Source organism: Zosterops lateralis (genome assembly GCF_965231275.1).
Source record: "Zosterops lateralis genome assembly, chromosome: 3".
NCBI classification, from domain to species: Eukaryota; Metazoa; Chordata; class Aves; order Passeriformes; family Zosteropidae; genus Zosterops; species Zosterops lateralis.
Window position 1 is genome coordinate 82,230,376 of NC_139764.1, and position 25,326 is coordinate 82,255,701.

The following is a 25,326-nucleotide window of genomic DNA, read 5'->3' on the forward strand; positions in this document are numbered from 1 at the left end:
ACAGGGGTATAATAAAAGAGAAGGCACAATGGTTTTCCTTTACTTCCCTAGGTATTGGTACCAGCTTTTAGCTCATGGTAGAAATGTAGCATAGTCCAAACACTTGCAGGAGATGCTTGAGGGAAGTGAATATGTCAGAAAACGGGGAAAAAATCCTTGTTTTTCAATGGTAGTAACTTGAAGGCTTCTAAAACACAAGCTTCAAAAATAAACAGCACCCTCACCAATCAGTAAACATTGTTTAAGTGCTTGCTAATATTACTGGGCTAATTTTTTACAGCACAGAATTAGTTTTTTCTGAAAATATGGCTTTCACATTCAGCTCAGTTCTCCTCTATCTTTACATGTGTGACAGTTACACAGCTTTTCCTTACACAAAGGCCTGAAACAAAATAAAATTAAACACTTGGGAAGAAAGTCCTCACACAGATGTGTCTCCATTATCAGACTGGAGATTACTGGTTAGAGTTTTGTGGGTTTGCCTGCCTATAAAATGTTCCTCACAAAATTAGGCCATGAATTTAAAATTAAGCAGCTGACCAAACTGAACAAAACAAAGCTACAGCAGTTTCACACACAGCTGCATCTTGTCCATTTAAATTTCTCTCTTAAATAGTGGAAGAAGTAACAGCTCCTTTTGATAAGGCTCCTGTCGTACCTGGATCTCCTAAAAACTACTTGGACATTTCCAACAAGAAGACCACTGAAAATGAGAGGCTGCTAGAGAGAACATGCTGAGTCCTAGAAAAACATAAGCCAATTAGCTTTCATTAATTACCACTAACCACACCTTAGCATATCTTCAGATGTCACTCCAAAATCTTTACCTGTCTTGGGGTGAAATACTTAGCCCAAATTGCAAGGCCTTGTGGTCTTCCACCCAGAGCAGGCACACCCAGGGTCAGTGCCTGGGCACAAACAGGGATCAGGCAGCATCTTACCTTTGATGAGGAAGACATGGTCAAAGTCCTGCCCAGGCATGGTAGGAAGGGCAGGCCCTGATGTTAACCTATTTTGCACAAAAGCAGTCAAAACAGCATTTTTCTTCTACTACAATCTTCAAGTGTTTCCTCTTGCTGGGGTCCCCTGTGATCCTCTCAGCTCCTCAAACTTTCCCACCTTGGCATCATCTTTCAGCCTTCACGTGTTTCTTAAGAAGGAGCTCACCTCAAAACACTCTTCCTCTTCCCGGCAGTTTCCCATTCCCCTGCTTCCACCTCCTCCCTCCGGCTAAAGCAGCAGAGTCACTCAGTAAACACAGTGACATGAAGTGCCTTTTGTCTGCTCTCTTCTCTCCCAAAGGGATTTGAAAAGAGACCAGGATTAATATTGAAAACAACTCGTCTCAAACAGCTGTTTTCTTTTTTTTTTTTAACCATATAAATTTCCACTTCCATCCTATGCACTAAAGCAATTAGTACTTATTACTCAATCAAAATCTCAAGCTTTTATTAAACAAAAACAAACAAACAAATAATATACTGCATTTTTAAGGCATTAAAAAATATCTCTTTCTAAAGATATCAATAACCAATCCCAGACTGTAACAGAAGCTGTAAAGGGCAATTAAAAAAAATAAAAATCTGTGAACCAACTTTATATATTATAACCCCTCCTAGGCTGACTACTACATGAACAGACACAGATCTCTGTGGCAACAGAAATAAAGAAGCTAAACTCCAATACTTGCTAAAATAAACTATTTTTAGTTCCAAGTTAAAAGAAATCTGATGTAATATTTCACAGGACTGCATACATGTATACAAAACTGGAAAAAGCTGCAAGGATTTAAACTGAAAGAGAATAATCTGGAAGAGTATATGGTCAACACATTATTTATGTTTGTCACTGATGCTTTGGTGTTGAATATATATAATTTAGCACATAACCCAGAAATACCCACAGCATCAGATGTCCTATCATCAAAAGACTGCATGTTCATTGACAATACAAAGAAAAGCAGCCACAAAAAAAGCAGCTACTTAGGCCACTGAAGTGTAAAAAAACATGTTCTGTGGGTGTTGACCTTTTGAGCAAGACATGACTTGTACAGCATGATAAAAGGCTAAGAAACTCCATGGCTAAGATTCCTCTCCCTGGGGTTAGTAACAAATAATCTTTTTCCTTCAAAAGAACGTAGAACTTTACAGCAAAACATAAAACAAGATATAAAATTACCATCATAATATGTCACAAAAGGTATTTCAAAAAACACCCTTCCCCTAAACAAAGCTTAAAATTTGTTCTTGAATAAATGATCTAAAAAAAATACTTAAGTGTAAGACTTTTTCAAAAGCCCATAATGCATGTCCAAACACCCAAAGAGAAAAAATTTTAATAGAGGACATTCATGCAGTGAACCAAACAGTATCTCAAGGTCCAAATAATCCAAGTTTAAGTGTCTGACTATAACAAATTCCAAGTGTCTGAGAAGATGTAAAAGTACTGTAATGGGATGACAACCAAAGATTGATCATCCCACCATCTGCAAAACTGCATGTGTACAGAAGAAACAAGACAGCTTTGTTCCCAACAGCTCCAATTCAACACAACTATGACAGCCCAGCTCTCGTTTCCCAAGAACTTTGAAATTTGAAGCGATGCTCTTAACCACAGCCAAAATAAGATCAGCTACTAAAATCTGTAAAAACCATTACAGGCTCTATTTTGGGAAAAAATCGGAAGAGGAGCAGCAAGCCAACAAATATGAGAGAAGGAGAAACAGCATCATTCCTGGCATGTCCACATAGGTAACACTCGTTGCTGTACACCAGAGAGATAGAACCCAGTGCAGAATGCCATTTGTGTAGACAAGCACCTGCCATAAAGGCTGCCTGCATGAGCACTGCCAAGGCTTTAAAGCAGTTGGCAAATACTGAAAAAATAACTCAGTAGGAGCCTAGAAAATGAGACTACGATTTATATCACCAGTTTTCCTATCTTTGTAAATGATCCCAGGTAACAAAACAGTGGGGGGAGGGGGGGGAAACCCACCCAACAAAATAAACTCATTTTCACCCCCAAAACCACCACATGTACTAAACCCAAGTGTTTTTAGCTTTACACGGTAATAAAAATCCATATTATCATAGGGCCCTCTGAAGTCCATGATCTTTTACAGACAGTCCTCTCCCATCCTACTCTATGACAGTGTCCTTGTGTGTCACTGTGCCTAGGTGTCCCTGCCCACAGCACGGGATGGAACTAAATCACCTTTAGGGTCTTTTCTGACCCAAGCCCTTCTGTGATTCTATTAAATTCCCTACATATACTCTTTATGTCTATATACCTCTCTGCAAAGGGCTCTGGAGGCATTTGTCTAACTTTTGGTAGAGGCAATGAAGGTTGCATAGGTCTAAGAGATTGCAAAATAGATTGTGGCTTCCTGAGAGAGGGCAAGCTGGATGGCAATGACTTATCACCCCTGTCTGCCTCCCCTCATCTCTGCTGCGCTATCTCTGCAGCACAGATATGGAAAAGAGAAAGGTGATGGGATTTGTTGCTTTCTGCAGAGACAGCAGTTTGCACTGGGGTGTGAAGGAGCCCCATGACCATCCACCCCACTGCTGGGAAGGGCAAAGAAGATGCAGCCATTAAGATTTTCTCCTTTCAGGGTCCAGCAGTCAACTATCTCAGCCCAACTGCTCACAAAACTGCAACCCAACAGAATTGTTAAAATTGAACTCATCAAAAGTGTTTGTCAGATTCTTCACTCCTGAATGCTCTGCTCCCCATACTGGAAACTTTGCAGTACATAAGCAAGGCCAACATCACAAAACCTTAGCACACACTGCTAAACCTTGAACTGGATGAGCAGCTAGAGCATCCTCCCCCAAAACTCTCCAATGCCTCTCCTAAAACAAGCAGAGTGCCACAATAAGCAGGTTTGATGTGCCTGGACACAGCACTCACCCCAACAAGACAAAAGGAGACACAGCAGAACTGTCTATCTTTGGCACCAAGGAGCTGATGAAAGATTTTATTGCTACCAATTCCCCCACTACAGAGCAGCTATGATGGACTGCACTTGAAGAAATCAGGAAAGAGCGAAGCACAGATGTGAACTTGGAAGGGGGTGTCATCAGCCCACCAGAGACATGATCTCCTGCACAGGTCATGCCTGAGGACTGGAAAAGGACATGCTGACATGCTGTCCTCCCACAGACAGCTTCTTCCTAAACATGGCTACCACAGTATCACCTTATGGCTGGGCTCCTTTGGAGCTGCAACACTGAGAAAACACCTGACATGATCAAAACCTTGTTGAGTGCATGGCAACAAAGATAATATAGCAAATAAGAGGGATGGAGCTCTGAACCTTACAAATCTGAACAAGCTCAAAATGAAAAAAGCAACAATATTTTCATGGCTTCAGCTCAGACCTGAAGGATACATAGAAACATTTAGATCTAACTCAGAAAGTTGCTGCTATTTTTGTAAAATACAGCCAGAGATCTTGCTAATATTGAAGAGATTTTGTGAACAACTGGCTTTGTTAAATTCTCTACTTCTCTTTTTTTTCTCCATGAATTTCAAATCAGTCTGCTAAGTCTTGTTAATTACAAGGAAAACAAATTTGCTTGTAAAATAATTATCCAGCATGTAAATAATACTCTTAATTTAATTGTCTGTTTAACTATCTTTGCAAAATAAATTCAGCAACCTCTCTTAAGAGATGTTGCTTAAAAAGAAAAAAAAGTTTTATTTTGTGATAAATAAGGCCTTCTGTTGAGCATTTACAAATCCAGGGTTCATTCAGACTTTCAGCTCAAGACTGAGAATTTCTCTTTGATTTCTCTGAGGGTAGATCAAGCCCTAAAAAATGCACATACAGATGTGGCCACCCCAGTTCTGGTAGCCCATTTGGCACTGCCAGGACCGGATCCCAGCTTGGAGACTGGCCACACTCCGCACAGCAGCAGTGCCACAAGCTGTGCATACAAAAAGCGAAGTTTAATTCCAGATGCCTCATCCATCTCTCATTCCCTGGAGCAGGCAGAAACTGCCCTTCATACACACTTGCAGAGGGAGAAGAAGCATTCAGTGTATGAGGAAGGTCCCTTGGCCTGACAGAAGTGCTTCAGGAATGAGTGACACAATGCCCGGGTATGACTTACAGCACAGCCACAGCAGCCAGACACCAACCCACACTTAATCAAGCATTCATGCATGCCCTGCTACTGACAGTAGCTGCAATTTAGCTCACACATGCCTACAGGAGCAGCAGCCAGTGCTCTATCTGCATGTTAAATGTCATCTGGCTGCACCTCCCTTTTCAGCAGGAAGAAGTCAGCATGTGTAGGTGCACCGAGTCCCAAACCACCTTTTCAAGGCCAGGCTGTGCTGTCCACAGATAGCAACAGGCTTTGCCTTGGAGCTACAGCACCATGGCACAGCAGCAGGACTGGACAGACCCAGCTTCATCACCCTCTGCTCTGTTTCTGCACACAGCTCAACAACAATAACGAGAAACTTGTTTTGGATAAATCAGGTTTTTTGAATAGGTATTCTAAGACAGTCACTTATCAAAAGACAGCTTTAGCATGCTTTCCCCAATAAAATACATCTATTAAATGTATATGGTCATTACTTACAGAAATCATTCTACCAGAGACTAAAGTGCCTATGGATTTATCTGCCCTTTTCTTGACATCAGAGCCTCAGTAAAAACCACGAAGGTTGCTGACGCTTCTCATTCTGCTTTTGTTGGGGTTTTTTGTGGGGAGGGGAAGATTCATCCACAGCCATCAATTTAAAAAAATGACACTTTTCTGTGTTCTTTATATTGATACAGTATCTATCAAGACCTCAGAAACACAAGTCACTGTCAAAGAGTATTTACTACAAATGTAATGCAGTCAGTCATTCCAAGAAATAACAAAGTAGAAACTTAAACAGATAGCAAGCTATGTTAAAATGTTGCCATTTTAAAATGCTGTCACACACTTTAAAAAGTGGATACAAAATGAGAAACATATGATATTTGGCAATTTTTTTTATTAAGACTTTAGAAACTCCTCTTTTAAATTGTGTCAGACCCAAAGATGCTGTAACACTAGGACACAAGTTATGAAGTCATATATAGTACATTCTAGAGTAGATGATTAGTAACTCAGGTTTTATCCCTCTGCTTTTCCTGATTTAAATCACAGTATGGTTGTACACCTACATTTCCTACAGTATTACAGGCCATGCTCCTAAACCACAACATTTTGCTGTCAAATGCAGTAGTTTGCCTCACCAGTAATTATTTTAAAACCAAATGCCTTAAGCTGTAACATGAGATGACCAGCAACTGAAAGATTATAGGACTTTATCAGAGAAATTGTTCATCTTTTGAGGAGTGGAATTACTTTTTTCCACATAAACTCAAGCCCAAATACAGACAGCACCTGAACAAATCATCAAGCCCAAGCCCAAGCCCTTGCATGAAAACAAGTAAAACAGTTTTGAGGAATATTTTTTAATATATCCTTAAAGAAAAATCCTATTTGACTTTCAAAAACCTTTCCAGAAATGAGATTGCACAACCTTAGTCTCTTTCAGATTTCCCTAAGGCATAGCAGATTTTAAGAACTTCATCAAGTCTTTGGAGCAAATTAGTTTCATTTTTTTTGATACAGTCACTGACAGAAGAACATAGACCACTTCTCACTAATTTAAATACTCCAGCATCTTCATGTTCCATCAGCTCATCTCCTCCTGCTGGAAATTAGCTGGTCTAGCTTTGTGGAACACACTTTCCAAGCACACATATTCTCTGCAGATACATTTTACAAAACCTTCCTAAGCCTTGGTGACCATTTTTGGTTGATGGAGACATTTGAATTTATCTTTCAGACTGTGGCCAAAACTGAACACCTTATTCTGTTAACTTAAGCTGCACTAGTATGAAAAGCTAAATGCTGAACTTCAGCAGTTCCCTGTGCTTCTTGTGATCCCACATAACCCTCAGATCTGCTTCCATGGTGCTGCTGCCAAGTCGACTTTACCCATCTGCATTATGGGATCTTCTTCCTGAAAATAGTATCTTGTACTCAAATACTGCCTTCAAACTTATCAGAAACCTCTTGTCCTCCAAAGCAGAGCATCAAAAACACAGTCTGAAAACCCTACTCAGCCTCCTTCAGATTTTGTGCTAATGCTGTTGATCAAAGACATCAATGTCAACAAGTACAAAGGTGCCAGAACTGCCCCCAGCACCACTTGAACTGATGTTTGATGATGCCTCATAATCATTTCCTGAGAATTATTACCCAGAGTTGTTATCTCTAGACCTGATCCCTTTGGTTCAGCTTTCTCAAAAACTTACTTCAGTTGAACAATTTTCCTAAGAGTGGCCCTGCCGGGTCAGATGGTTGTTGCACTATGTCAAGGCCTGAAATTAATATAAAATTAATATAAAAATTTGATAAATAATTGACAGTACTTTCCCAGTCTATTGTCCAGCTCTGTGCTCATCCTGGTGACTCCCTGAGCTACTTGAGGGACTCTGCACAAGTCAGCCTTAGTGGGTTTTTCTTCCAATAATTTGTATGGCTGCTTTTCAAGTCCCTGTAAACGTTCAATATCCACATGCTTCAGAAAGGATTTCCAAAGCTTAACTAACCACACATTGGGTCAAAACCAAAAACACACCCCTTTTGTTCATTTTGAACCTGCCAGCTTAATGGCATACTTTCACATTTTGTACTGATAAAAAGTTAGTCTCTACTCAACTTTGTCACATTACTCATAAGACTGTCAAAATTTCTAAAACCTGAAATCTTTCCTCAGACCAGTGTTATCAAATACCACAACAATACAAAGGTTAGATTGGGTCACAAGGCCTTCTCCACCCTGGCAGACCAGGCACAAGGAAGCACTATTTCACCGTCCTTATGAGAACATTATTGTTAATGGGTCAAAATTCTGACCCATTATCAAAACAAAGGCACATGGCAATGCCGGAGGCTGAAGGACACAGTACTTAGTGCAGATTATAGAGGAATGCCCCCTCTGACTAGAAATAATGGGGGTGGGGAAATTAGTTCTACTTAGAATTTCTGCAAACTAATACTGACATAGCTTTAACTCAGAAAGCTATTCAGCCTCGCAGGAAAGTTTACTGCCTTTATGTCTGCATTTCTGGCTTTATAGTTTTACAGTCAAAGGCATAACTGTGCCTTCACTAAGTAGTTTATTAACTGAGACACATTAAAAACACATCTGCTAAAAATACTATCAAGATAAATCTTAATTTCTACGTTATTGAAAGCAACATCATAAAGGTCTGGAAGTTGTGCTCTGATAGTTCTGATATTTACTGTCCCGCCTCGACAACACTGAGAGCTTTCTTTTGCAGTTACATTTCAGAGTTAATTTGTGCATTAGCAGTTTTATTATAATGAAACAAATACTGCAAGGCATTTGCTTATACTTCTAAATTTTCAAAAGAAACAATTTAGAAATTAAAATATTTCTATTTTCGTTAGGCTTTTCTTCACTAAAAATCAAGTTTAAAAGGGCAGGGGTGACATTTAACTCACGAGTTCATCTCCACCCTGTTAATTTGTCACACTTGCAACAGCAGGAAGACTCAGTCCCGTGGGCAGCCTTTGTACTCGGTGGCCGCGGAGCCAGTCCAGAGGCCGCCCCGCAGCGCGGCGATGCCAAATGAACTGTGAGGAATTAGGTCGCCTCAAAGGTCTGTTCCCTCCGGGAGCACCGCAGGGCACAAGTCAGGACACACTGCTTCTCTGCACCCCTGTGAAAGCGGGGCTGGCAGTCGGCAGTATCGGCTGGGACAGATAACAACCATCCTTCCACAGAGCCAGCCGTCGGTGAGCTCAGCTACTCCGTCCGACAGGCCTCTGCTGCATTTACCAGTCCGGAACCCGAGAGCCCAGCGTTAGACAAGCACCAACAATGTATTTGCTACACTGCAAGTCGCAGACCATTAAGGGGACGAACCCTTTTAAGTTTCCCTATTCAGTAATGAAGGCAAGTTACAGGAATGGGGCATTGGTTTTGAGCTGTCACAGTGACACACGCTCCTCTCCAAACCGCAGCTGCAAAACTACTTCGAGCAGAAATACTCCAGAAGACTTTTTTCCACTGAACAACCAGTCATGCTGTCTGTTCGGCCAGCAAAGGCTGCAGAAAAATTATTTTCTCTTACAAGGACAATCCGGGCAGCACAGAAAAGCCTCTGAAGCGAGGAGGGGAGCTCGGCGGCAACTCCGCAGGGATGGGATTTCACAGAGAACGGTACCAAAAGAAACACAAACAAGCCCACAAGGGAAAGAATTTCCATGACAGTTAATTTAAGGCAGCAAAGCACAGTCCAGAGGGGTTCTGGCCGCACTCCACAGGGCAGCTGGGGCCGGTCTGTCCCGGGTGCTCCCGCCCAGGGCCCAGCTCGCCTGGCCGGCCGGGTGGCACCTGCCCGGGCAGAGGGGACGGGACAGCCCGGGCCAGGCCCGGGGGCCGGAGCGGGCGGCGGGGGCCGAGAGGCCGATCCTTACCTGCTGAGGGAGGTGCTGGTGCCGCGCCCGGCGCCCCGCTCGCTGCCAGCCCTGCTGCCCCTGCTGCTACCGCTGCCGCAGGTACTGCTGCCTCTGGTTCGCTGCTGTGCGCCGCCCCCGAGCCCGGCAGGCCCGGCCCGGCCCGCACGTCACTCACGGGCACAGGCCGGCCGGGGGCGGGGCGGGGCCGGCCGGGGGCGGGGCGGGGCCGGCCGGGGGCGGGGCGGGGCCGGCCGGGGGCGGGGCGGGGCCGGCCGGGGGCGGGGCGGGGCCGGCCGGGGGCGGGGCGGGGCCGGCCGGGGGCGGGGCGGGGCCGGCCGGGGCCGGGGCGGGGCCGGCCGGGGCCGGGGCCGGGGCCGGGGGCGGCTGTGGGCCCGGCCCGGCCTCTCTCCGCGCCGGAGCGTGCCGGGGAGCCCCGGGCCCGGGCAGGGGGGCGCTGAGGGGCTGGCCCACGTCACCTGGTGTCAGTTAGGGCTCTTCGTTTGTTTTTTACCGACGCGGTTACCCAAAGGGTCGTTTTGAGAGCGCTCTTTGTCTTTACTAACCATCGCCCGTAGAGGAAGGTGCCGAGCAGGTGGCGGCTCCTGCCGCACAAACCTCGAACTCAGGGGCTGTTTCTGCCCGGTTCCTCCCCCAGCCCCCCCGGCCTGTGCCGTGTCCCCGGGGTCCCGCCTGGCCGCTGTCACACGGGGGACAGCGATGGTCCGACGGGCAGAGCAGCATCGCTGCCCCAGCTGTGTCCTCTGAACATCCCCCAGGGCAGCCCCGGCTCTGCGGGATTCCCCGGCCTGTGCCCGCACAGCCGTCACCTCCGGGCTGTCCCGGGAGGGCCCCCTGCCCCCTGCCCGGCCGGTGTCACACCGCGGGGCTGCCCACACCCCCCCGCCCCTGCGCGGCCTTGTGCCGCCTCCCGGCCCCTGCCTTCGCCACCATTCCTTCCTGGCTGGTTTGTCAGCCTTCCCACGGCACTGTGCTGCTCTCCACACAACACTGCACCAGCAGGGCAATGACCCCGACTGTAAGGGCAAAGCCTCCTTGTTCTCCACCTGATGGTTCGTTCACACGTATTTTGCTGACAAAGGGAAACAAAACAGTTCATGCTTCAAAATCTTGTGTTTTCCTTGATTTTGCAGCCCTAGTTATCTTTCTTTAAGCAGGGTGTGTGTCACTGCATCATTTTTGAGTGAACTACACTAGTGGCCACAGCCACTAGCTAATAAATAATTTACATAAATGTCTTCTAGCCACAGCTGCCCATGTAGATATGATAGTCATAACAATGCCTTGTCCTCTTTTAGAGGACAAAGAGAAATCCCAGGGGCTTCTGTAGGGGGAACCTGGAGAAACTCTGGGGGTTCTGTCAAGGATCAGAGTGGATGCACACATGGCAGGAAAATGCAGCACATTAGGTGCATGAGTAATCCTGCATCCTGGGCAGAGCACGGGTGGAGTTCAATCCTGTGTCCAGATTAACATTCCTACATTCCTACTCCTGAAAGGTACTCTGAACTTGTTTGGGTTTTAAAACATTCCACATGCCTGCAAAGTGGCAAGGTGAATTAGATGATTGCATCCTCAGGTGACATAATCAATAGTGTGACAATCTGGACAATCAAAACATAGTATAACTTCTAGAGCATGGAAGTTGTCTTTGGCATTACCTTTCAGGGCAGTACTTTGTACAGTCAGCCTTACTTTTATTTGTAAAATAGAGATAAGGATAATTGTTAACTGGGGAAAAAGAAAAAAAAGAGTGACTGGACAAGTAAATGAAAATGTAAATTTGGTGACTGACTAAAACCACCTCTGTTAGCAAAACAGGATATAATGTCAGGAAACGATCAACAAAATACTTTCAGTGTAAACAATCCAAGCAGTGCTGAGCACTATCTCACCCTCTGATGTGCCTCTCCCTCATCAGAAGCAGCATGTCTCTACTTTCTCCCCTCTTTTCTCCCTGGGAAATTTAAAAATAACCCAAGACACCACAACATCTGTTCTGTGAATCTTCAGGGAAAATACAAGAAGACTCACAATTGAAATTGGAGCGCAAGAACTTCAACTTAAGCAAAGAGGGGGGAAGTGGAAAGAGAAAACAAGGCAAAATGCGTTTTCCTCTCCCCATTGCCTGTATGTAAGGAGCATTTCCAGTTTCATTCCTAGGAAAATGGGACGAACCTTTTCTTTTTCTCTCTTTTCTGAGACTTTCACAGTGTGGATGGGTTGGAGCTGCCAAGAAATCTTTGTTTAATATCTGTATAAGGAGCAGATGCAGTTTGAGGCTGGGAGGGAGGGCAGAGTGCCTTTAGCATCACCCTGTTCCTCCCACACCTCGGTGCCCCAGGTGGGCAAACAGCAGTGGAGAACCCTCTATCCACAAGTGGCAGCGCACAGAGGTGACGTGTCAGCACTGCTGGAACTCGGGGCAGGCTCACACTGTACACACCACAGCAAGAGGGTCTCTCTTGAGGAACCAGAGCTATAATAGCACCATCTTAAACATGCAAACTCCGTGTTCTGGATGGCCTACCAGGAATTGCACAAGCATTCCAAATGCAGAAAGGTCAACAATACAAGGCAACACGACATTTTGACATTTGACATGCACCTCTTGTAGCCCTGCTGCAAAGAACTGACTATCTCAAGATGTCCAAGGTGTCTTTGTTCACTCAGATATTAAAACTGAACATTTTAATATGAATCCAGGTTGTTATGGATAGTCAACAGCTTTTGTCATTAGAGTTGCCATATGTTTTTTAAAAAGATGTGTTATTGTAGGAACCACCATATTTTGTCAGAGCTGTTACATGATAGTTTGGAAGAATGAGCAGGTAAAGGATCCTAGATGATTTCTCAGAAAACCCTGAAAGGATATTAGGCTTTTGTTCACAGAATCACAGAATTATTTGGGCTGGAAGGGACCTTAAAGATCATCTAGTTCCAGCCCCGCTGCCACAGGCAGGACACCTACTTGACCAGGTTGCTCAAAGTGCCATTGCAGCTGGCCTTGATGAACAGTAGTTTGAAAGGATGGGCAGGTAAAGGACTCCAGCTGATTTCTCAGAAAACCCTGAGAGGATATTACACATGTTTTCATTTCAAAGAATATCATACAATGTCCCACTTAAATTTCAATGGAAGTGAATTCTTGTGTTTAACTCTGTGGATCAAGCTGCAGACTATTCAATATAAATAGAAAAAGATAAAGGCTCTCACACTTGCATTAAAAATTTCACTCCTGAAATTTTCATACTTTATGATGAAAAGTTAAATGCAAAAATCTGGTTTGTCATTGATTTCAAGCCTTTACTGCATGCATCGCTCCAGGCGGGATGCTTGTGTTTGAATTATGTTGATATTAGCTGGCTTTCCCTGTGGATTACACATAGCTACCACTGTTTTACACATCACATGTTACAGGTAAAGTTCTGTCTGTAAAAATGTCCATGGGCACTGACTTAAGTCACAGGTGATGACTTAACGTGAGGCCAGAAGTTCATTTGCTTTACACTGTTTTGTACATACCTGAGTATGATGTAATGACACTGTATCTGTGTAAAATGTGGTCACAATAAAATACCTCACAGCTTGCCAGCAGCAACTCTTGGCATTTCCTAACAGCTGAGTATTCTGGTTTAGCACTTAGATACTCCCCAAAAATTATTTTATAGTTTCATGATCAGTTTCTGATAAAAACTAAAGTCACTGGTTATGGAACAGTTTTGGAATTACCCATGCAGAGTTTGCAAATGTGGCTATTGAAGCTACCAGCACAATATATCTATTATTTGTCTGGATAAAGAATAGCTTGCTCATATGTTTACAAAAGAACCTTTTTTAACTTGGCTCAAGGTTGAACAGCTTATGTTCAGAGAAAGAACAAGAAAATTTGCTGGGATTTTAGCAATAGTAGATGGCGTTCCTTCCAGGATCAATCTTTGGTTTCTTTCCAAGCAGGCTTATTCTAGATAAGCACCATTCATTTCCTTATAATGTAAATTATTTACTGGAAATAAAAGTGTAAGTCTTATTTTATCTGCTCCCTTTTACTTAATGTTATGTGCACACACATAATTCTTCAATTTTGACAGCAGTGAAATGATCCTTTTTTCTCTTTCCTACAGAGTTTACATGAATATCTATTTTGACTACACCTGATTTTTTTAAAATATTCTAACTTTTCTACAGGCTTTCTGCATTTCAATAGCTTCATATAAGTTACAAAAAAAAAATTAGACATGTTTTAAGGTAAGAGTTCCTATTTAAAGTCTTCCTGTTTCATTTCAATTTGTGAGTAGTTTTTTTCTTTGACAACATGTTAAGTTTAGGAAGATCAATGGTTTTGCAATTTCACCCCTAGCAATGTGTGACTGGTTTCTGGAGCTGTTTTTTGACTGAGAGTAAGTCTCTTGGACTGGCCCCATTTTTCAATTTCCTCTCCTTAAAGGATAATTCAATTAAGCAAATAGATTATTTTGAATTGTGGGTAGCTCCAGAGAACGAGGCTTGCATAAATAATAGCATAAAGGAGGTAAGGGAAATCCCTGACTTGTGAACTTGCAATCCTTCTGAAGTCCACTGCTTTTTGTTTTACTTTTGTGAGTGAATTCACTCTATAAACACAAATGGTGAGGACAGGAAAATGAGATTACAGTACCCCAGGGTAGCTGGAAGATATTCCTGGAGCCATCCCAGTATTTGAAGACAGATGGATTCCATTCCTGGTACAACACGCCCCATGTCTCTGGGGAAAGAATTTTCTTTTGTTTCCGCCGAAGCTTCTCTTTGGCAAAGATATCATGGGCCCATTCTCATGCATATTTAAAAGCAGAATGGGCCCCACCGGTTTAGATACATCATCTGGAGGACAGGGAGGAGCACTAGTGTAGGAAAGAGAACCCAGGAAAAGCCACACAGATAACACACAACACAAATTACCACAGAGTTGGCTTTTTTTAATTTTAGCTTCCTGCCCTCACTGCACTCTGTGATAACCTACATGGAATTCCTTTCTGGTGATGAACACCGGTTGCCTAAAAAATAGCCACAGGCTCATCTGGAAAACAGAAGTAGCCTGCAGTAAATAGGTAACCTGCAGATGTCAGGAATAGAGCCTGTCCTTCCTTCATGGAGCAGGGGCTACTCACCTGCTGTAAATGAACTTTAGTATGGATTCAGTAATGAGATCATGGGTACTGAGAGCTTCTCACACTTCTTAGCAAAGGGAGTTCTGTGGGGTTATTAACTAATTTGTAAATCTTTCTGTAAAAAACAGTGTTTTTGTGAGCAATTATGTCCTGTTAAACATACCTTGAGGACTTTTTTTTTTTTTCCATCCCATTTCAGACTATTCATTTTAGGTATTCTTAGCTTAACTTTTTGAGCTACTCTTGGGAAAGAAAAAATTAAGATGAATAAGTAATCGCCTTGAAATTCTAACACACCTTTGGGCAGGGAACCAGAGGTCTGGCAATAACCTGATTCACAAAATATGGTCCAGCTGTAGCTCTCCTATGCTTCATGTTGATGTAAGAGGCAAGAAAAGAAAAAATATAAATGAGAAAAATGCTGAAAAGGAAGATTGCTAATGCTGCTAGGGCAGGAATGCAAAACCCTTGCAGGCACCTCCCTCCTGTCTAGCCTTCACTTATCACTGTGGGTTTATTATACAGAACAGAGAGAGTTTAATTTACATTGCTTGTTGAATAAATCCACTCTCAAAGATGTGAACTCTGTTGTTGCTATCCGTCTGGGCAAACCACTTAACAAGCTTGCTGGGGGACCACTGATTACTGTATGAAGAAACAATATTCTTTTGCCAGAAAAATAGGCTGCCAAAGCAGCACATTGTTTCAGCTCTCTTCTTTTGCAGCGCAGTTACACAAGCACTTGAACACTACCAAAAGCACAGACAGACTCCAGTTGCTTCCCCATACCTTCCCATATGTGGGATAACTAGATTATCTTAAAGCTCACCCTGAGTGCTTTCCTGCAAGTGAGCAGCCCTTGAGCTGGGTTTTACACCCACACCTAAATTCCACCACAGGCTCTTCAACTCCTTGTGGTAGGACTTTAAGTGCAAGATAAGGCAAACTTCACTGAGAAGTTAAACACTCACTGTAGCATGATGTTCTCTCCTGGCATGCTTATTTGGCCCAGAGAGTGCCAAATTGTCCAGTTCTGACTCAGTTACAAGCTGTGCTAATAATCTGAATCACCCATCTGTTCACAAACAGTTCTAGGAATTGTACTATTACTCAGATTATTCCAGAAAAATAGCAGGTATCAAAACCTGCAGCATTTTGCTTTTAGTGGCTTATACTACCTTCACTAACCTTTGGCTGCCCAGTTTAAAGTTTTCCAAATTACGTATTTGCTACAAATTGAATGCTTCTGCTCACATTGCTAAAGAGCAGTAATGTGGATTATACTTCCTAATGAAGTTGCCCAGAGACTTGTAGCATAGTTTTAAATTTGTCAAATTTAAATTTGTCAAATGTAAGTTGTGTTTTATGCCAGACCTGTGCCTTTTGCCAACAGTCTTGAAATGCAACCAAATTTAGTGAAGCTCTGAACTTGTGATGAGCATCAGATGTGGGCTGGCCTTGACCCCTGTAGCTTCATTCTCAGAACAGCACACCTGGAGCTGCAGCACTGCCCAGTAATTCCTCTGCAGCATCAGCCAGGTTTGTCACATTAAGTACAGAAACCCAGAGCAAACTCACAGAATCACAGAGTAGCTGAGGTCAGAAGGGACCTCTGGAGGTGCAACCCCCTACTCAAGCAGGGACCCTTAGAGCTGCCCAGGACCATGTCCAGATAACTTTTGAGTATCTTCAAGGATAGAGATTTCACAGCCTCTTGGGGCAACCCATGCCAGTTGCTTGGTCACCTTCATGGTAAAAAACTGTTTCCTGATGCTCAGAGAAAATCTCTTCTGTTTCGATTCATGTCTATTGGCTCTGGTCAGTTTGTTACCAACCGCCAGCCAGATACTGTACCATGGATCACCACCTCCAGGTTCAAATATTCAGCCCTTAACACATCCCACTGTCTGCTCATCCAGCCCATACTTCCTCAGCTTCCCTGCGGATGAAGTTGGCAACACAGGATCATAGAGGGAAAATGATAGCAGTGGCCATTTTTCTAGAGTGTAGATTGAAGAACTGGCCTTAAAGACATGATCAACAAAGATTAACAGATATAAGAGCCAAGAGAGACTGGGAGAACCATCAGTACACAAGGGGTCTCATCAGGGGTTTGGAAGGAGGGAAAACGGCAAGGGACAAGTGATGCTTGGGTGAAATCCATAAAAAACACCAACAAGTTCTCCCCTCGTGTTTTCATCTACGTAAGCAAGGAAATGACAACACACTATGACCACTTATGGAGTGACAAAAACAAGAACTGTGGCATTAGTTCTAGGAGTGACCATCATATACTGACAATGGAAGTCAGAAAAACTAAAGTGTATGCAATGCAAAACACACATTAAGCAAGACAAATATAAGCGCTAAGAAGGCAGGAAGCATCCAAAATTTTTTAAATTTTATAAGGAGTCTTAATTTAGTCCACTTGCATGTACAAACTTCTACATGATCACACTTTCTTCAGATACCACTTCTTGCAGCAGATGCTAAGTCAGTGTTTAGGGAACTTAAAATTTCACAGTAAAGACAATTGCAAGCTATATGACTAATATTGTTCATGAGAATGTAATGGAAAAAAGTACCATTTTTAAAATCATCTAAACAATGTTTTTGTAACATGAGCACATGACCTATTGCTACAGGAAAATTATCCATTTGGCAAGTTATAAATATTATAAATATTTTCCAGCTGCCATTAGCTACATTCTTATTTTCAGGTGCCCAATTTGAAATATTTAGAATCAGATCTGCAGCGTTTCCAAACCCAGAACAATCAAACAACAGCTCTATACAAGTACAGTTGAAAGCACTGTGTAAAGAACAGAGCAAAAAAATGGAAGACAGAATTTAACATTCACTTCAATGCTGGCTTCAGAAAAATCTCAGGTCAATAGAATTTCAGTCTAGGCAAACAGTTCTCCTAACCACAAAACTGGTTTCTCTCAAGCAGCTAAGTAAACAGCAAGCATCTTTTTAAGCTTACTTTTCAATGGTCAAAAATGAGAGTAGCTGAAGCATGAATTTCAGTTTAGAGTGGCTTAGTTTAGTTAAACTAAAATGCTTTTAACATCTTTCCCTGAACTCCAGCACTCAACTTGCAATATGGAGATAATTATACGGAGCAACTCTGACTGGACAAAATAAGAGTGAAGTCAAGTTCACCCCACCTAGCATCGAACTGGCCTGAAAAAAATTTCAAGAAACTATTTGAATTCAACAATGTCCCTATGAAATAGGGAACTTCCACTGACTCCACAAAACTTGCTTTACACAGACAACCAAGACACAGGGATGCAAGTGATAAAGCAAGTTAGAAATCAGGCTAACTATACTGCATTCAAGTTCATTAACCATGTATGAAAGATGAAGAATAACAGAGAGCAGAATGAAAAAACTCATAAAAAGACTGTACAGTAAGGTGCAGAGAGAAAAATGAGCTAATAAATTCATTCACAGAACAGTGTCCTTGCAAAACAAAGACCTGGCTTCCACGGAAGGAAAAAAAATAAAAAGCTATATGACTTTTTAATTAAATATTGCATCATAGGCTGTCCATACAAATACGTTCAACACATTGTTACAGACATTTGCTTAAAAATGTGTTCTTGATTCTGGAACCTATACATTCATTTGCAGTGCAATTTTTGTCTGAAGTCTAGAAATTTCAGTGGGTTTATAGGATGGGAGGAAGCTGTGCAAGTTCTCACGGCCTTTTAATGCCCTTTTGTAACATGGAGATAGTATTACAATATTGTTTACAAAGCAGTTTAAGTTTCAGGACTGAGGAACATTTAAGTAAAAAACATACTCCATTTGTTTGCATTCCAGTACAATTTATAGCCTATTTAGTGCCATTTTCTGTGAGAAATCTGCCATCTTGTAATAGTTCTCTTTTGGGACTAGCTTGACTTTTTTGTATTACAGAATTGACACACTATCTGGCATATTACTGATGTATAGTATGAAATAAATTTCCTGGCCTGAAGATGTAAATATGAAGTTCTCTAGAACTAAAATAATTACTGTTTGCAGTCTGCTACATAAACAGTGAATTCATCAAGGCCAGGCTGGACGGGTCTCTGAGCTGGTCTAGTGAGAGATGCCCCTGTCCACAGCAGCCAGGTTGGAACTAGATGATCTTTAAGGTGCCTTCCAACCTAAACCATTCTATGATCCTAAATCTTTAGATCCTAGAAACCTGAAATTCCAAACAAAGTATTTTCTGTGTTCCTATAATTAATGTCATAGGTTTGGTCCAATTTATAATAAGGTCCCCGTCCAGGCTACCAGCGCATTTCTTACATACACATAAGGATATAGGAAGCAGGCTAGTTTTTAAAAATTTAAGTTAGGAAGCCTGATGTAAACAAGCACTGTCACAGAGCTTGTTTTAAACAGTTACATCTGGAAGACAATGTGGTAGAGGTTTGCTAACAGTCTGCAAACTACTGCAGTGAGACTGCATGGTTATCTTTAGTTGTAGTATATTTAGTTGACATCAGTATATGTGCAAAAGTAAACTAAGTTCCTAAACTTAGAAATATGTTTAAAAAGATACAATTTTGTGTAAATAGTTGATAAATTTTCTTAAGGTACACCACTGAGGAAATCTAACATGTTTTAATCTCTGGTGTTTAGGCCAGAGTCTACACAGACTCCACAGGCAGGAAGCTCAGGCTGGCCAGAGCATGATGCTTTTCCTCTAAGTGGATCCTCACAGCTTATGGGGAATAAATACGCAGCTGAATCAAACTAGTCTGGTTCCCAATGACCTTATCCAGTCAGTTCACAGGAGAAGAGAACCTGGTCCTGAAAATGGAGCTTTTAAGTATCATCTAAAACTATGACACTGCAAATGGACAGTTGTATGATGCGGATTTGACTATTCTATTAAAATAAATCATCTGTATCTAAATCATCTAAATCATTTATACAGTACATTCAGCCCTATTGCTGCAGATACACAAGAATATTTTATTTAAAAAATTGCAATAGTTTTCTTTCCTGCCACTGCTGAATTACTTACCTGATGATTGTTTGGGTGAAGTCATACCCCAAAGAACTCTAGAGGGTTACATAATGACTAATAAGCATTAACAATTAAGAAAGAAGAAGGGAAGACAAAAAAAAAATAAAAAAAGGCAGGTAAGTCAAGTCTGTCTCATTTACTAGAAATTGGATACTTTTAAATGCAGATAATCTTCTGTTCATATATATTCATGTATGAACATAGCTTATCTATCTTTTTAAGCATCATGCATTGCAAATAGCACTGCTTACTCTCCCCCAAGAACATCAACTGTGAGTCTAACAGGAAAAAAAACGTAAGGGAAAAACAAACAAACAGGAAAATATAAACAAGCAAAGAAACAGGCTTGCTGTTTGAATCTAGGTTGTGGCTAGCAGTTACTCTCAAAACTGAGTAAGGAATCCTTGAGGAATGGTGTACATTACCCAGTTTCCTTTTGTAACCACAGGGTTGCACAACTCCAAATGCAAATTTGTTTAAAACAAGCAAAATCAAGCCTGTCAGAAAACTACAAGACACCACAACTGAGAGAACAATCACTTTCTGGATTACATCCTCTCTTAACCAGACTGGAGCTTAGAAAACAGACATCCTTTATCACATCTTTGAGTAGGCACTATTGAGTTAAGCAGAGAGGATTTACTTCAAATATATTGTGGTGAAAGGTAAGTAAAATGGCTGTTGCCTCTTATTGTTTCAAAGCTGCGGTTTGTAACATTAGTTCCCCTTTGATTTCCAGAAGTAGATGAGGAAAGTCAAAAAACTGGGAGAAGTATCTTTTTGAACTCAACTCACTGCACAGAGGTTCTTTAGGGGTACTGAGTATGCAGCACTGAAGAAAGACTGTTATAAAAAGTGCTGTACCAAAATAAAAATAAAATCTTTTATCAGACTCTAGTACCTCTCATCATTCCCACGAAACAGGACCACAAAGACCAAACATCTTTATACCTACTTCTGTTCATGTGCTGAAATATACAAGTGTTATATTATCAATGTAAAGCTTTAACCAGTGACCAAAAATACATTCTATTTAAAAATCAGGAGAAAACAATGAATTACTAAATTAAGAAAACTGTTGCTGTTTGTTTGTAAGAGAAGTCTAGTATTTCAGTTTCCAGAGGTACTATATTAATAGAAATTAAAAATCATATATGTTCTGCTTTACTCATTTGCTATGCATGACATGAAAAATTGAAAATCAACAGCATGGTTTCCTCATCTTGCTGTAAAGCTTGCTTGATTTTTCATCCTTTCTTTATTGAATGTTTTGAAAGTTAGATTCTTTCAAGACAAGACTGTAGTGCAGCCATAAAAATCAATTCTGTTCAAAGTCTCTGGTCTTTAAAGAGTGTGCTCAGTTTCTCAGCAGGAAGAATAGAAATGTCACAAGGGACTACTTAGATGTCTCTTCTGCTTTTGCAGCTATCCTGCAAATGTGCACCACAAGTACATGCATTTTTTATGCTAAGTAATCCAAAACCTTAATAAGAATTCTTAACTGTTATTCTACCCAACCTGAAAAACAATACAAGCAGATACATTTAATTAGGTGGCCATCCGATCCCTTATGCTGCAGAAATGCAGTCAGGCTACTCTTAAAGCACTTATAATCTTGAATCGTCTAAAGAAATATACAACATATACTTTCCACAGAGTGCATGTGTTGTCATGTAATTATTAAATACACCTATCTAGTCCCCACCCTACTAGCTTCCACTAATAAATCTGATTCAGAAAAGGCACTGGTAAAACTTGTTAAGATTGCAAAACATTGCAGCATAGCCCACCATCATGTTAATAAAAAACACTTACCAAGCACATGCAGTAGTGAGCTTGTTAAACCAAGTCAAGAAGGTCTTAAATAACTCATTCTTAATTCTGTAGAGTTTTTCTATTAACGTCACATTTTATTAAAAAAATAAGTTTCCTATATTTAACATGTATATTAACTTGCTGTATGTGACTGAATATCTTGAGACCTTTAACACTGAATGACAGCAAATCCAACACTTTCTTCACAGCTTTGAAAAAGAGTAAGAGGGAGGGAGGGAGGGAGGATGAAGGGGGAGACAGGAAAGAGAAAGGAAAAGAAGGAAGCACCAGGCCATTCCCAGCAAGAGAACCTAAATAGTTCTACAGCAGCAAAATATGATCCTGCATCACAAATGTTAGAAAAAGGAAAACTACAGTATCAATGAAATGTGGATATATTCCATATAATTAAAACATACTATTGGGAAAGCATAGACTAGGAAGGAATACATTCTGTCTGCAATTGTCTCTCCCCTATTTCAAAGAAATTATTTTTCTTTCGTCTCTTGCATAAATTACTATTCCAGTATGCCAGTTGCACTAAAGCCAGATACACAAAACCCTGTATTTCCACAATCTGGAACTATTTTATCGCTGTCTTTCCCCACCAATGGCAAGAATACTGGATAAAAATTTGAAGGAGGAAACAACTCAGAGGTGTGCACATTATGTATTTAATTTGTAGTCCAGGAAATTGCCCCCACATTCTTTCAACAAGAAAACTGCAGGAGTCATCTCTAACAGAACACATATATTTGGTGCTTACATATTCTCCATGGGGCCCAAGGTTTATGCAAGAGAAACCAGGGAATGAACAACTCCCCTAAATCCCACAGGTTATCCGTACAAAAGATTAGCAGCCCACAGTTATACTGCTCTATGTGCAACCACTCTGCCTTGGTGAGAGAACCCCTCTGTGAACAGAGGGTGTCACAGAGAGTCCTCTGTGCAGGAATGCCCTGGAAGTAATGTAATTAGCAGCTGTATTTTCAAGGTTTGGTGAGAATGAAAACTCATGGAGGCCATGAAGCACTGGGTTAGACTTGATGTTGTGTACAAAAATAAAATCTCAAGGGGCCCAGAGTTCAGCTAATGAACTCTCTACTGCTTCTCTTTGGGAGAAGGGAATGGTAAATGACACTCCCAGTAGAAAAATGAGGAGAGAAAATATTATCTGCAAGGAGAGATAGAAGACCCCTCTCTACTCCCACAAATTCCTTCCTGGGAAGTGACATTTTCTGGTTCCCTTCAAAGTTATCTGTATTAGTAGAAAAATGGATATATATATATATATCCTTGCACAAATCTTTTCTTACTTTCTTCACTTCAATGCCAAAGCCTTTCTAGAACAGGGATAAAAGGCTACATTTGCAGTTTAAGCAACAATGACATTTTAGATTGTTGTAAAATCAAAATACACTGGAAATATCCAAGCAAGTCCCTACATCAGTCTGATGCTACCTAAAGCCAAGAACAAACAAGCAAGCAATGAACACTGGTATTTTGGTTTTTTTGCATGGATATTAGAAAAAATAGTAATCATACACTTTTTTCCTTTTAAATGTTCATTACTTAGATAAAGCACATATGAATGTAACATTCAGAATTGTAACATATAAAATGTAATGTGGGCAATCTGCTGTTCCAAGTACACTTACCAAAATACAATTTTATAATGAAGAAAGTCTCAAAATACACCTGTACAACAACTGGGATCCACAAAATATGATTTAATAGAGTCACTCAAGATCACTTCATTGAAACCACTTTTATAATACTGTTTGAAGAGTTACCTCTGGTCAAAGAGCACTCTCCCCCTTTCCCTAGCCTGTTCCACTAAAGCAAGGGTGGAATTGTAATTGCAATGCATATCTTCTAAACCCCCAAATCTGAAGCGGTCCTATGAGCTATGACACTGCCTACACTTAGGTACTGGGAGAATGGGAATCACCCCCTCAGAGGCCATGGTACATTGAGACACCCATATTATTGTTTGTAGCGCAAGCAGAATAATCTTGTAAAGGGCACTAAATAGGGTCAAAATATGAATTAATTATCTCACTACCAAATCATTCCCTATGTGTTACTTAGGCATGTAACATTAAAACTTAACTGAAAAAGAAAATGGTAACCATTTCATCCTATATTTTCTTTATTTCCTTTACGTTTAGAAGTTGCTATTTTTCTATAAACAGAAATACATAACAAAAGCTCCCTATCAAGTGGAAAAAAAGTAATTACAAATGCTGAAAAAGTTGGCCTCATTAACATATGTACAGACTCACTTAATACACATCTTTGTGGGAATTAAACCATTTTATGACACACATTTATACAGGCATTAAACATTCCCAAGTAACTCTGAGCAGAGAACACGCCAAATCTTTAGTTTGGGTAGACAAAAATGTAGGTTTCAGTTTTGATTGTGGAGCAAACATGCAACAGATACAACATTCAGTCTGAGCTGTTGTTGGTAAGTTGTTCTGTCTTTTCCTGCAAAATTGAATTTGGGTCTTTCTGTCCCTTCTTGTCCTTGTTCTGCTGTTCCTGGAGCGTCAGGATTATTTTTCGAATTTCTTCTCTTTTGGTTTTCATTCTTGGGCGTGGAAACCAGTCTGTTAAGTTCATTGGTAGCTCAAAACTCAAAATGGGATTCTGAAAAAAAAAAGGTCATTTGGATATTACAGTAAATAGTTATAACCTAAATGGCTGAAGAAAACTATAGTGAAGAAAAGTACATTCTTCCTCACTTCATTCCATGAGCATGGAACAAAATTTCTACTATTTCTGTGTTTTGCATGTGTGTAATTATGGTAAAATTAATCAAGCTTCAGTATGTTACAGACTAAAATCCCTCCAGATCACAGTCCTGATTATAAAAATGCCTGAATAATCTACTGTGTTTGCTACATCTTTTAGACTAAGCATTTGTCTGCATAAAAGTGTAAAATTCTTCTAATTAAAAAAAAAAGTGAGAGAGAAAACTACTGTAACGATACAGGACAATTTTTAAGAATCACTAGCATCAAAATCTAGAGCTGACCAGGAATCCAAAACATTCATCTTCTTATAAATAACCTTTAGGATCATGACCAACCAGGCAAGACAGATTTAGATTTCACCCTTGAAAACAAAGTCCCTGCCTACCACCAATGCTTTCTATATTACATCCTGTTTTCTTGCGTGGTATCATTCCTCCAATTACAATAATTATTATTACGAAGCATTATTTACTCTTCTTCAGTGATACTGTACAACAATTCCACCCTAATCAAATGATAATCTGGGGAATAGTGCTGTCTCTCAAAGAAATTCCTCCTTTTCTGTACTCCAGTTTACATCAGGGCTCATTAAGAGTGAATTCCATTCATCACTAAGGTAAGATCAGCAAGGCTGCTTCCGAAAAAAACCTAGTGACATTCTACAGAGGACCATGTCAGTGCCTAATGCTGGACTAGTTTTGTTGCGTCTGTTCAGTGCGGGGCAGAGCAGCAGCGCACGGCGAGAGGCGGCCCGGGCAGGGCTGGGCTGGGCCGGGCCCCTCCCGCAGCGGCCCCTGGCGGCCGCCACGGGCACGGCGGGCCCGGAGCGCTGAGCGGGCCCGGCGGTGACAGCCCGCCGCCGCTCCCCACGGCTCGCCCACCCTCACAAGCGAGTCTCGGCTTCAAAAGACACATATCGTGACTTTAGTACTTAAAAATAAATCCAAAAAAAGAACAAAAAAGATGTGCCTGAACAGTTCACAAACATTAGATTAAGCACCTGCTCCCACATACTCTCCATCCAGTTTGTAAAGCTGGTGCAAAATGAGACTCTGAGCAATTTT

At 41.3% G+C, this 25,326-nt stretch overlaps 2 protein-coding genes across 4 annotated transcripts in view; both read right to left on the bottom strand.

Moving 5' to 3' along the window:
* The window catches only part of MYO6 (myosin VI), a 104,686-nt gene extending 95,059 nt beyond the window's left edge, over positions 1-9,627 (bottom strand). Inside the window, exon 1 of the mRNA XM_083857020.1 lies at positions 9,507-9,627. The gene's annotated coding sequence lies outside the window, so the exon portion shown is untranslated. The remainder of the gene's footprint in view (positions 1-9,506) is intronic.
* A 12,154-nt stretch (positions 9,628-21,781) lies between these two features.
* Positions 21,782-25,326, bottom strand: part of SENP6 (SUMO specific peptidase 6) — a 73,937-nt gene continuing 70,392 nt past the window's right edge. For 2 of the 3 annotated variants that reach the window (XM_083857380.1, XM_083857379.1), the window contains one exon: positions 21,783-24,155. In XM_083857380.1, coding sequence (XP_083713506.1) covers positions 23,955-24,155 — 201 coding nt within the window. In that variant the 3' untranslated portion in view covers positions 21,783-23,954. Of the gene's footprint in view, positions 24,156-25,326 lie in introns of all 3 variants that reach the window. The other variant, XM_083857381.1, reaches the window with a different exon arrangement.